The sequence below is a fragment of the Eubalaena glacialis genome, chromosome 18, assembly GCF_028564815.1.
Source record: "Eubalaena glacialis isolate mEubGla1 chromosome 18, mEubGla1.1.hap2.+ XY, whole genome shotgun sequence".
Classification (NCBI taxonomy): Eukaryota; Metazoa; Chordata; class Mammalia; order Artiodactyla; family Balaenidae; genus Eubalaena; species Eubalaena glacialis.
Window position 1 is genome coordinate 67,619,134 of NC_083733.1, and position 12,930 is coordinate 67,632,063.

General features: G+C 41.6%; 1 protein-coding gene across 1 annotated transcript in view; it reads left to right on the forward strand.

Annotated features, from left to right (window-relative positions):
• Positions 1-7,735: 7,735 nt before the first annotated feature.
• NLRP5 (NLR family pyrin domain containing 5) overlaps positions 7,736-12,930 on the forward strand; it is a 30,525-nt gene continuing 25,330 nt past the window's right edge. The window contains exons 1-2 of the mRNA XM_061173528.1: positions 7,736-8,092; positions 10,736-10,813. Of these exons, the coding sequence (XP_061029511.1) occupies positions 7,804-8,092; positions 10,736-10,813 (367 nt within the window). The 5' untranslated portion in view covers positions 7,736-7,803. The remainder of the gene's footprint in view (positions 8,093-10,735; positions 10,814-12,930) is intronic.

Sequence of the window (12,930 nt, forward strand, 5' to 3'; positions counted from 1 at the left end):
GCGATGGGGAGTGGCCCCCGCTTGCCGCGGCTGGAGAGGGCCCTCGCGCGGAGGCGAGGGCCCAACACAGCCATAAATAAATAAATAAATAAATAAAATATTAAAAAAAAAAAAAAAAAAAAGTGAAGTATGACTCAACTTTTTTTTGAAGGAGTTTAATCCATTAATAAACAAATTAAAGCAAATTTCTCTTGGATGTGTACTAGGCTGAACCTGGACCCAGTTTGGAAGGTCTAGAGGGTGGTTTCCTGAATTCTGTCTCCCCAGTGACCATCACAGGACCTTGAGAAGCCTTAGAATGTGCAGGTGGCCTCCTGTGCGACGTCGTGGAATAGACTGCACATCACAGGGCAGACTCTGCACTTTTTTTTTTCTTTTGGCAGCACCGTGTGGCTTGTGGGATTTATTTCCCCAACCAGGGATTGAACTCGGGCCCTCTGGACCAGCAGGGAATTCCCCAGACTCTGCAGTTTTTCGGGTCCTAACTATCTAGCACAGGACTAAAGTAGTTAGGGTAGCATTTAGAACTCAAAGATCTAGAAAGCAGTCATACAAGTATTTTCTTTTGAAACAGTCCTCTTTTTCTACACAAAGTGATGACCGGGTAGTACCTACGTTGGTTTCTCAACTCTCTAAATGGGTTTTGTTGCAAAAGTCAGAGCAGTTGAGACCCTCAACCCCACCCCCAGTCCATTCTTCAGGGGTGGACAGAAATAAATGTCCATCCAAAGTCGGACTCTAAAGTGAAAATTTGCTTTAATTTGTTCTCCAGAGCCCAGAATTTCACACGTCATGCATTGCTAAGAGGATTCACAGTGACTGAGGTGAGGCTGCCCAAAATGCTTTGCCTGGGGTCGGCAGGCTCGGAGGTGGGCAGTGTAAAGCCAGAGAACCCCCCCACAAGTGACACGTTCCCCAGAAGGACCTAGGAGACCCCCACTTTGCTAAAGCAAGGAGGGAATGTGCCTTGAGATGAGCAAGGCTGAAAGTATGATCGAGGTTTCCCATCTTCGTGGCACACTTTATTAACACGGAATCTTTAAAGGTGCTGTAGCCTAGCTCCCAGCTCCAGACATCCTGACTTAATTGAAATGGGTGCGGCCTGAGTATCTGGGATTTTAAAAGTTCCCCCAGGTGATTCCAACCTGCAGTGAAGTTTGGGAACCACTGAAGTAGGAGATATCGTTACTGTGGTAACCATTTTGCAATATATGTCTATGAAATCAACATGTTATACACCTTAAGCCTACACAGTGTTGATGATTCCCTCAATAAAGCCGGAAAAAAATAAAGAAATGCTTTGGGAGGTAACCATTAATGCGGAGGCTCGAGGCACAAGGTAGCTGGTGTTGCTATTAACCGAGATGGGCACTTTTTTAAAATTTTTACACAATTTTCAAAGGTTACTTTCCATTTACATGTATTACAAAATATTGGCTAAATTCCCCCATGCTGTGCACTACATCCTTGTAGCCTGTCTTACACCCAATAGTTGGTACCTCCCCCTCCCCCACCACTCTATTGCCCCTCCCCACCCCCACTGGTAACCAGTGGCTTGTTCTCTATATCTGTGAGTCTGCTTCTTTTTTGTTATATTCACTAGTTTGTTGCATTTTTTTAGTTTCTGCATATAAGTGATAAAATACAGTATTTGTCTTTCTCTGTCTGACTTATTTCACTTAGCACAATGCCCTCCAAGTCCATTCATGTTGCTGCAAATGGCAAAATGTTGTTCTTTTTATGGCTGAGTAATATTCCATTGTATGTATGTACCACATCTTCTTTATCCATTCCTCTGTTGGTGGACACTTAGGTTGCTTCCATATCTTGGTTATCGTGAATAGTGCTGCTATGACCGTTGAGGTGCAGATATCTTTTCGAATTAGAGTTTTTGGTTTTTTCCAGATATATACCCAGGAGTGGACTTGGTGAGTCATATGGTAGTTTTATTTTTAGTTTTTTGAGAAACTTCCATACTGTTCTCCATAGTGGCTGCATCAATTTACATTCCCACAACAGTGAGCAAGGGTTCCCTTTCCTCCACATCCTCTCCAGCATTTGTTATTTGTGGTCTTTCTGATGATGGCCATTTTGGCAGATGTGAGGGGCTATCTCATTGCATTTTTAATTTGCATTTCCCTGGTGATTAGCAATGGTGAGAAGAGGGGCATTTTAGAATGTTGGAAAAGATTCATTTGATAACAAACAGGTATATATATTATGAGTTCACAGGACTCCAGGTAAGAGAGTTTTATGGAGAAAGTCAATTGAACAAACAACAGCAGCATCATTAGAGAGTGGTCAGTAAATGCCAGGTCCGGTGAAATGAGGACACACACACACACACACACACACACACACACACACACACATATATCATTGCTCTGGGACAACCAGGTGAGGGCTGTAGAGGTCCTGGGCACAGGTGTGCTAAGGGTGCTGCAGCATCCTCACCTGATAGGTGGGAAGGGAGCGGGGCATGCAGGTGCAGAAAGCAGCTGCTCCACATCTACCCTGCGTCTGGCCATTTAGAGCCGTGGCAGCCAATGGACGGCAACCACGTCATCGGCCCAAGATTCCCCAAAGAGCCGTCACCACGTGGTTGCCAGTTGGGATCTGGTCTTGGAGGTGAGGAGTCAACTTGGTGAGTAGTTTCTCCTGTCTTGTTCCTGGTACCTTTCTCTCCCCGTTTTTCTCCGTTCCTGGTTGGAACTGTTCCTTGAGCCCTACTCTGTGCTCCCTCTCTCTCCGTTTAGACTAGTCAGAGCCCAGAGACCAAAGATACCCTTAGACAGAAGGAAGTGTCCCATTTCCCCGCTTTGCTGAAAAGGTCTACCCACAAAACACATCTGTTTGGGGTGTTTCGGTACAGCTCTCAATTCTTCCCAATCTCTAGGTCTAAAGTACAGGACAGAATTGGGGTGCTCTGACTCAAGGGTCGAGGCCAGCTGATGTCTGATCCACATCTTACAAGACTCCTTTGTTAATTCTGCTAATAATATGTTCACTATGGCTTACAGTCATCAAAGTGCTATAGGGTCCTGAGGGTGTTCTTTGTCAAGGGAGGAAACTGAGTTACAGGTGAGTTAAATGCGTTTGCCTTGGGCGCCAAGAGGTGACTCAATATTTGAAACGGGGTCTAACTGATGTCAAGCCCTGTAATCTTAACTGCTTCTGTGGAATCATTCAAGACACCTGTGCAGCAAATGAACCTATCTACAAAACAGAAGCGAACTCACAGACTTAGAGAACAGACTTGTGGTTGCCGAGGGGGAAGGGGAAGGGGTGGGTTGGGAGTTTGGGGTTAGCAGGTGCAAACTATTACATATAGACTGGATAAACAACAAGGTCCTACTGTATAGCACAGGGAACTATATTCTACACCCTGGGACAAACCATAATGGGAAACAATATAAAAAAAGTATATATGTGTATAGCTGAGTCACTTTGCTGTACAGCAGAAATTAACACAACATTGTGAATCAACTATACTTCAATAAAAAAAATTTTTTTAACACACCTGTGCAGAAAGGTGTTTCAGGAAAGAATATAGATAAAGGATAGAGACAAACACAGCTTTGGTGAGTCATTTGTTCCCAGAAAATAGCTTTGACCACCAGTCTTTTTGTGTTTTTTTTTTTGGCTGTGTTGGGTCTTTGTTGCTGCGCGCGCGCGGGCTTTCTCTAGTTGTGGTGAGCAGGGGCTACTCTTCGTTGAGGTGCGCGGGTTTCTCACTGCAGTGGCTTCTCTTGTTGCAGGGCACGGGGCGCACAGGCTTCAGTAGTTGTGGCGCGCAGACTTAGTTGCTCTGCAGCATGTGGGATCTCCCCAGACCAGGGCTCGAACCCGTGTCCCCTGCATTGGCAGGCGGATTCTTAGCCACTGCGCCACCAGGGAAGTTCCTGACCACCAGTCTTAACCTATATCCCTACAACCTACAGTCCTGCTTCTATTGGAATAATGTCTTTGCCTTCTCACCAGTCCTGCCTCGATTTTACAGAAGAAGGTGTCCGTCAGCCTATCCCACGTTAATCCTTCCACCTGGGCTCTCCTCCCATCAACTCACCTGTCTTTTGTGTTTGATGTATCAGTTCCCAGTCTGAGATGTATTGGAAGAGGTGGAGTTAGAATCAGATACACAGGACCATGCTCTTTCCTAATAGAGAGCAAGCTCTTCCACTTTACAGAACTTTACAGAACCTCTGATTTCAACTCTGTAAAGTGAGGACAATAATAATATTATTATTATAGTAATAATTGTAGTAATAATATAGTAATCGTTATATATTGATACTGCTTACAGAAAGTTTACATGAGATGCTGCAAATCTCCTAAGAAGGGATTTAGAAAAGTACTCATTTAATTTTTTTCTTTGCTTCTTCCACTTTATTTCCTCTTAGCTCTGAGCATATAAACTTTCTCAATCATCTCATAGGAATTGCCTGGAGGTCCAGTGGTTAGGACTCGGCGCTTTCACAATGGGGGCCTGGGTTCAATCCCTGGTCAGGGAAGTAAGATCCCGAAAGCTGTCATCTCGTCCTAAAAATAACCTTCCCTAAACCATACTGATTTCTTTTTAACTACCCCTGAAAGTTTTGTGATTCTCTTCTTGCCCCTTTAATCCCTCTGGTGGATTGCTTCACACAGTGAGGCAGATGTTTAATTTGAATTGTGGATGGATACACGTTTGTGTGGCAAGCTGAAATGCATTCTCTTAAATAAGCCTCCCTTGTTAATTTAGTCACTTAACCAGATAGTTGGGAGATTTTTGTTTTGTTTGTTTTATGTTTTCAGTCTCCATGTTATCAAGGTAGTTTTACATTAGAGGGCAATATATAATTAGGAAATTTTCATTTAATTTTTTAAAATTTATTTTATTGAAGTAGAGTTGACTTACAATGTTGTGTTAATTTCTGCTGTGTGGCAAAGTGACTCAGTTATACACATATATTCTTTTTCATTTTCTTTTCCATTATGGTTTATCACAGGATATTGACTATAGTTCCCCGTGCTATATAGTAGGAGCTTGTTTTTTATCCATCCTATATATACTAGTTTATATCTGCTAATCCCAAACTCCCAATTCATCCCTCCCCCTTGGAAACCACAAGTCTGTTCCCTATATAATTTTCATTTAATTGTAACCTAGGAAATCTTAGTTGCTCTGTGGTTAGGATGCAACCTTTTTAATGCGTCCTTAGAAATAAGTATTCTCACTTTTTCTGCCAATAGGGTCAATATTTTTCCTAAATATTATATAGGAATGTTCACGGAAGCTTATGTTCTTTCGAGGGTTCTGTTTTGAGTAATCCAGCACATAAACTTTGTCTCTCCATCATCAGTAATGTTCATCTTTTTTTTTTTCTTTCATAGATGAGTAATGGTAAGAATGTCTCAATTCCGTTTTGTTTGTTTTTTTGGCGGTGCCGTGCGTGATCTTAGTTCCCCTGAGCAGGGATCGAGCCCGTGTTGCCTGCACTGGGAACGCACAGTCTTAACCACTGGACGGCCAGGGAATTCCCTCAATTGTTTTAGTAAAATGCATTTATTTCTATTAGCTTCTACAAACATGATTTTTAATGGGTGATACCTTTTAGTATTTTGAAAAAGCTAACAGTATGGGAAAATACGAAGTAAAATGTGTCCTTTCCTCGGCCCGTTAGTTCACCACCCCCCATCTTGATCTATTTTATGCTCATCCCCCAAAGATAGTGTGTATACAGGGGGTGAGGGTTGTATTAAATGTCTTAGAGGCTGAGGCACCAACCTATGCTGATTTCTGAGCATTTTTAAGGATGCAGAGTGCACGTTGCTTGAATTAACCCACATGTTATTGATCAACCCCTGAGTGACCTTCAGTCTTGCTATTGTGAACAAAACTATCTAATAATAATTACATTTAAATGCATTATTTATAGAGATCATTCAGTAGTGAAAGAGGAGATTTGCCAGATTTAAGAATTATTCCTGGAGGGACTTCCCTAGTGGTCCAGTCGTTAGGGCTCCGTGATTCCACTGCAGGGGGTATGCGTTTGATCCCTGGTCGGGGAACTAAGATCCCTCTTGCCTCTTAGTGTGGCCAAAAAATTTTAAAAAAAGAATTATGCCTGGAGCATTCTTAACAAGTACAAAATATTTATGTTGTCACAGACCAGCCTTCTAACTAAGAGAAGAAATGTCTGGCACAGGTCATGAGTGTACACTATAGATACCCGTAGAACAAGTTGATTTCGTGGATGGAGGTTATCAAATCTGCTCTGATGGCTAATGATGTTGAGCATCTTGTCATGTGCTTATTAGTCATCAGTGTATCTTCTTTGGGGGAATTGTCTATTCAGATCCTTTGCTTCTTGTTAGTTATTTATCCTTTTATTAGGAGGTTTTGTTACAGGGAAGAGCCAAATCTGACTATGTGTTTGATCTGTTTCTTTTACTTTAACCTTTGCTTCCTGTTGCCTTTGTTCACTAAAAGGATACTATCGATACATAATGGCCTGCCTCGGGGCACACTGCCCCTCTGCCTGAAGGTTAAACCAAAGTGCCTTTGTTCAGGGAAACATCGGACCCTGTTCCACCTGTGGATGGCTGCAAGAAAGAAGAAATTAACACATCCCCTCCCCGAGGCTGGCCATTCCAGGAGATATTTGCAAATCTTATGGCCTTTTTTACTTTACTTCCTCATCTCCTCCCCCTCTCTGTTCTATAAAAGAAGCTGGCATCCAAACCCTGATAAGATGGTTATTTGGAGACTTTAGTCTGCCATCTTCTCAGTCTGCCGGCTTTCCGAATAAAGTCGTATTCCCGCCTCAACACTTAGTCTCCAATTTATTGGCCTGTCGTGCGGCGAGCAGAGCAAGCTTGGACTTGAGAGCAGTTTTATATTTTCTAGATACAAGTTCCAGATCAGATATTTATCAGTATACTTTTTAAAGTATTACCTTCCTTCATCTACCTTTAAATTTATTTATTTTATTTATTTTTGGCCGTGTTGGGTCTTTGCTGCACGTGGGCTTTCTCTAGTTGCGACGAACAGGGGCTACTCTTCGTTGCGGTGCACGGGGTTCTCATTGCGGTGGCTTCTCTTGTTGCGGAGCAGGGGCTCTAGGCATGCAGGCTTCAGTAGTTGTGGCTAGCAGGCTCTAGAAGGTAGGCTCAGTAGTTGTGGCGAACGGGCTGAGTTGCTCCGCGGCATGTGGGATCTTCCCGGACCAGGGCTTGAACCCATGTCCCCTGCATTGGCAGGTGGATTCTTAACCACTGCGCCACCAGGGAAGCCCTATCAGTATACTTTTATACCAAAAATCTTTACTGTGTTTGTGTAACTGAATGTTATATTAACAGCCACAACCGAAATCAACTGATCTAAAAACTGTGTGACTGATTTTCAGTAAGTGGTGGGAACCTATTTGCTAATTCCCTTGAGTCTAGCCTGTTAGCCAACATCATTCACTGGCAAGTGTTTTCAATCTTACTCTGTGCCAGGTGCTATTTCAGGAACTAGGGATACAGGCAGTAAAATATCCCAGAGCTTATATTCTGGTAACAAGATAGATACGGTGTCAAGTAAATATAAGTCTATGCAGAATTGTTACCTGTTAATTGGGCTTCTCTCAGTATCTTTCACAAAAGGAATAGAGAATGTTGTTCCATTTGGTGAGTCAATTGAGTCTGGTTGTACAAACTGGAGCATTTGATGCAAGGTTCTCTTTTGAATCGTGTCACTTTTCCAACAGGTCCTATTTGCTTCGTTTACCAAAGAATCTACTTTTCCATCAAAACCTGAGCTCTCAGCCTTGCGTTAAGATGGGAGAAGCCAAATTATCCTCCTTTTCCAACTATGGACTGCAATGGTGTTTCAAGCAGCTACACAAAGAAGAGTTGCAGATATTTAAGTCATTACTAAAGGAAAGCGCTTCGGAACCGGCAACCTGCTTTTTTCCACTGGTTGAAGTGGATAATGCCGATTCGGAACGGCTCACCTCCCTCTTGCATGAGCATTATAAAGAATCTTTTGCCTGGAAGATATCCATTGACATCTTTGAAAAGATGAGCCTCTCAGCCCTCTCAGAGATGGCCAGGGATGAGATGAAAAGTGAGTAAGACAGACTTGGGGCAGATCTAGGGGTAGGAGAAAAGGGAGGTGACCTCAAGTTCCCATGGGAATGGGAAAGGTATCATTGTTCTCTCAGGGGGTCCACCTCTACAGCGTGAATCTGAACTAGGAGAGCTAACTCATTCATTGGTCAACCTCCCTGGCTGGAAGCTAGAGTCATCTCCAGCCTGTGAAACAATGAAGGAGAAGACATGGGTAGATAAACCCTCTATCTGGACAGAATTTGGTCAAAGTTAGTAGATGGGATTTGTAGTCAGAAGTGCGTAGCTCTGGTGCCACCACAAGTATGACTTCTGGCAAATTTTCTCCTACTCTGACGCTTGGATTCCACATCTGGGAACAGTAACTGATGCTTATCTGTGCTGTTGCAAAGGTTCCATAAGATAATGTATAGAAAGTGATTAACAAAGCTTCACTCATTTTTTGAGAACACTAATGGCTGTACAATGGGCATCGCCCTTATTTCTTGCCCCAGACTGAGGGACTAAGGTTCAAGGAACTTCTCTAAGGACTGACCTTCCTCAGAATGTTGGTGCCCATATTATAGCAATGTACTTAGATCAAATTGTGTAGTTATCTTAAGGTATTTAGGAGAAAGGTAGTAGAAAAAAATAATAGCTCTCCTTCATCAGGAGGAATTGTCTCCTCAACTGTGGACAAAAGCTTAACGAAGAGCCCCAAGTGTAAGCAGTCAGATTGGCCCTAAAGACTTACAGGTATTACATGCCTATATGTAGCTCATCAGCTGTAGCTGCAAAGGACTTGAACAGAAGCTATTCCTTCGGTGCCTCAAAAAAGCCCTAGGTGGAAAACATATTAGTATTATTCACAGGAAATAAGGGTTATAAAATTAAAATAATAGTTGGTGTTTACCAATCAGTACCCCAGTCTAAATACCATGTTGAGGCTGTCATGTGTCCTGCTATTGATTTTCAAACCCACCCAAAAAATAGGTTCCCCATGACAGAAGCTAAAATAGAGATTCTACCAAATTACACAAGTTGACCAAGTTCATGACCTAATATGTGACAAAAATTACTTAACATTCATTTTGCGTATCTTTAAATTCTCGTGTATCATGTGCCAGAGATTTATAGCTTGCAATGCAATAGGGAAGAGGGATGCATGGGCAATTTTTTAAATGGATGGTGTAGAAAAATATGTGAAGACTAGAATCACTTCCTAGAAGAAGTAAGGTTTAGGCTGAGACAAAAATGAAGAAAAGGAATTAGCCAAGCTAATTGGGTAGAGGAGAACATTCCGAGCAAAAGAGAGCAACATTATGAAGTCTTTAACAAAGAAAGAGGTTGGATAGACCATGAAGCATTGGAGAGAATATGGCAGGAGATGAAGATAAAAAGATGGTCTAGAAGTCAGACAGCATCTTGAAAATAATTTTAATAGCAAAGCATAAGCAATTAAATAGTTTTAAAGGGGTAGGGGTAGAAATAATCAAACTGGCATTTCAACGTTGTTGCTGAAGTCATGAGTGGTCTGGAAAGAGTCATGAGTAGATGTGGGGAGACCAGTTAGGAGTCCATTCTAGCATCCCATGGGAGAAATAAAGGTGGCTTGGACTAGGGTGATGATGGCAGTTAAAGAAAAAGAAATGGAATTGGAAGATATTTTGGAAGCAGACACAACAGTTTTTGAAGACTAAATGCAGAGAGAGAATATGGTATCAAGCATGGTATCCAAGTTTCTGGCATGAGCGACGGGTTGGATGGGGTTCCATTGCCTCATCCCAGGAAATACTGGAAGAGTTGTTTTGCAGCAAGTAGATGGGGGAGGGGGAGAGGGAGGGGGAGGGAGGAGTGGTCAATGTTAGAGCTCATGAGTTGAAGGTACCTCTATTTGGAGAACTCACAGGCATCTGAGTAGTTAACTAACTATTCTGACGTTCGAGAGAGGTGTTTAAGATGACTCTTGACGATTAACTCTTTTTTTTTAATTTATTAATTAATTTATTTATTTTGGCTGCCTTGGGTTTCTGTTGCTGCACGCGGGCTTTCTCTAGTTTCAGCGAGTGGGGGCTACTCTTCGTTGTGGTGTGCGGGCTTCTCATCACGGTGGCTTCTCTTGTTGCAGAGCGCGGGCTCTAGGCACGTGGGCTTCAGTAGTTGTGGCACGTGGGCTCAGTAGTTGTGGCTCGCGGGCTCTAGAGTGCAGGCTCAGTAGTTGTGGCACACGGGCTTAGTTGCTCCACGGCATGTGGGATCTTCCTGGACCAGGGCTCGTACCCGTGTCCCCTGCATTAGCAGGTGGATTCTTAACTACTGAGCCACCAGGGAAGCCCTTGATGATTAACTCTTAATAACCATAATATACTGTCTTATTATATGACCTACCCAGGATCATACAGCAAAAATGGGACTGAAATGTACATTTACGTGCTCAAAATCAGACACTCTTTACTATAAATCTCTGCTGCTTCACCGTGCTGGTGGTATTTGAGGGTCTGTCTCCATTTTCCTCATTTCAGACTAGTCATGGAATAAACTGTGAGATCCTGAGACTAGCCTTCGTTGCCCTCAGTAATTTGGGCAGAGGATGTGCTCACCCCTGATTTGGGGAATTGCCGTGACTTTATTGAGACATTATCTGATCTACTCTCTATTGCAGAATATTTACTGGCTGAAATACCAGAACATTCTACACCAACAAAGACGGACCAAGGTCCAAGCATGGAAGAAGTACCAAGTTAGTGGGGGAGAGGGGGGTGGAAAATGGATGTGTATGAATGATGCTGCTATTAACATTTATGTATAAGGAAATTATCATGGAAAAATATTTATTGAGATCTAAGTAATATCTCAGTAAGATATGGGGTAGATATATCTAGTAGAATTTGGTGTTGAGGGTTTCAGAAAAACAGAGGTTCAGGAATTGCTCCCACCTTTCTGTTTAGACAACCTGGTGGATGGTGATGTTGAAAGTCAATGATTTTTTTCAAAAATATTTATTGATTGATTGACTGATTTGGCTGCACAGGGTCTTAGTTGCGGCACACGGGATCTTCGTTGCCGCATTCAGGATCTTAGTTGCAGCATGTGAACTCTTAGTTGCGGCATGGCATGTGGGATCTTAGTTCCCCGACCAGGGATTGAACCTGGGCCCCCTGCATTTGGGAGCGCGGAGTCTCAGACACTGGACCACCAGGGAAGTCCCGAAAGTCAATGAAGTAAATTTCAAACTCTGAAATCACTTCAAGCTGGGCTTTTATTCCATCTGTACAACATAACTTATGTTGGCAGGTGTGGGTTACTTTAATCATTCCTTAGACAAATATTTGAAAACCTAATAGCTGCCAGTATTGTCCATTTTCAGTTGGAATGGGTAGTAACAAATACCAACAATGACGACATTTCTAGAATACTTGACATGGGCCGGGCGCTGTTCTCACATTTTGTGATTATGTCGTGGGATCCTATACCCATCTCATAAGGGAGGTATTAATATCCCCATTTTATTGATGAAAAACTGCCATAGAGTGATGATGTGGGGCTAAAATTAGATTTCTGTGTAAGGGAATGAGCCAAATATCTGTTCCAAAGTAAGTTCAGAAATAGAAGCTTCTTTGTAATTATCATTTACAGGAAACTTACCAGAAGGAGTAAGTTTTTGGTTAGAGGTAAAAGCTGAAATGAGTTTTTGGTGCATTGAATTTGAGGTCCCTTTAAGGTAGTGAGTTAGACATATGATCCTGGATTTTTAGGGAAGAAATCAGCACTAGAGAGCAATATTTGGAACTCTTAAGTACAGACATGATCATTAAATCCATGGGAGAAGAAAAGGTGTCTCCCGCCGACCCCTAGTATCCCCTTTGGTAACCATAAGTTTGTTTATGTCTGTGAGTCTATTCGTTTTGTAAATAAGTTCATTTGTATCATTTTTTAGATTCCACATATAAGTGATATCATATGATATTTGTCTTTGACTTACTTCACTTAATATGATAAACTCTAGGTCCATTCATGTTGCTGCAAATGGCATTATTTCATTTTTTTTATGGCTGAGTTATATTCCATTGTATATATACACAACACTGTATATAAAATAGGTAAACAACAAGTACCTACTGTATAGCACAGGGAACTATATTCAATATCTTATAATAAACCATAATGGAAAATAATCTGAAAAAGAATATGTGTTTATATATACTCATAAATATATATAAATAAATATAGATATATACAAGTATTTATATAAATATATATAAACTGAATCACATTGCTATATAGTTGAAAATAACACAACATTGTAAATTAACTGTACTTCAATTTAAAAAAAAAGAAGAAGAAAAAGAAAAAGCAGCTGAGGAAGAGGAAAAGAAGGGTTCAATTCAACTGCAGCCTATCTTTCTGGGGTTCCTCTACCTCTACAAAAACCTACAACCCAGGAGCACAGTCTGTCCTTTTGACGGAAGATAACACATCAGTGTGACCTCAGCAAATGGACCTTGTTCAGATCTCAGAGGGTCTGCTGCTTGTGGGTTTAATGCAGATCTGTTCATGACCTTCCTGATGCAGAACAATGAAGTTTAAGATTTAGAACTTTTGTGTAGAGAGTTTATGTAGGGCTAGTCACTGTCTCATGCGCTTGTATAGAGAGAGTCTTGCTGTCTTTTTTTTTTTTAAAGATTATGGTAGTACCAGCTAATGTAAGGGACCGGATAGGAATTTTTAATTTTTTTTTAATTTTTATTTTATATTGGTGTATGGTTGATTTACAGTGTTGTGTTTCGTTTCAGGTGTAGAGCAAAGTGATTCAGTAACACATATATATCTCTTCTTTTTCAGATTCTTTTCCCATAT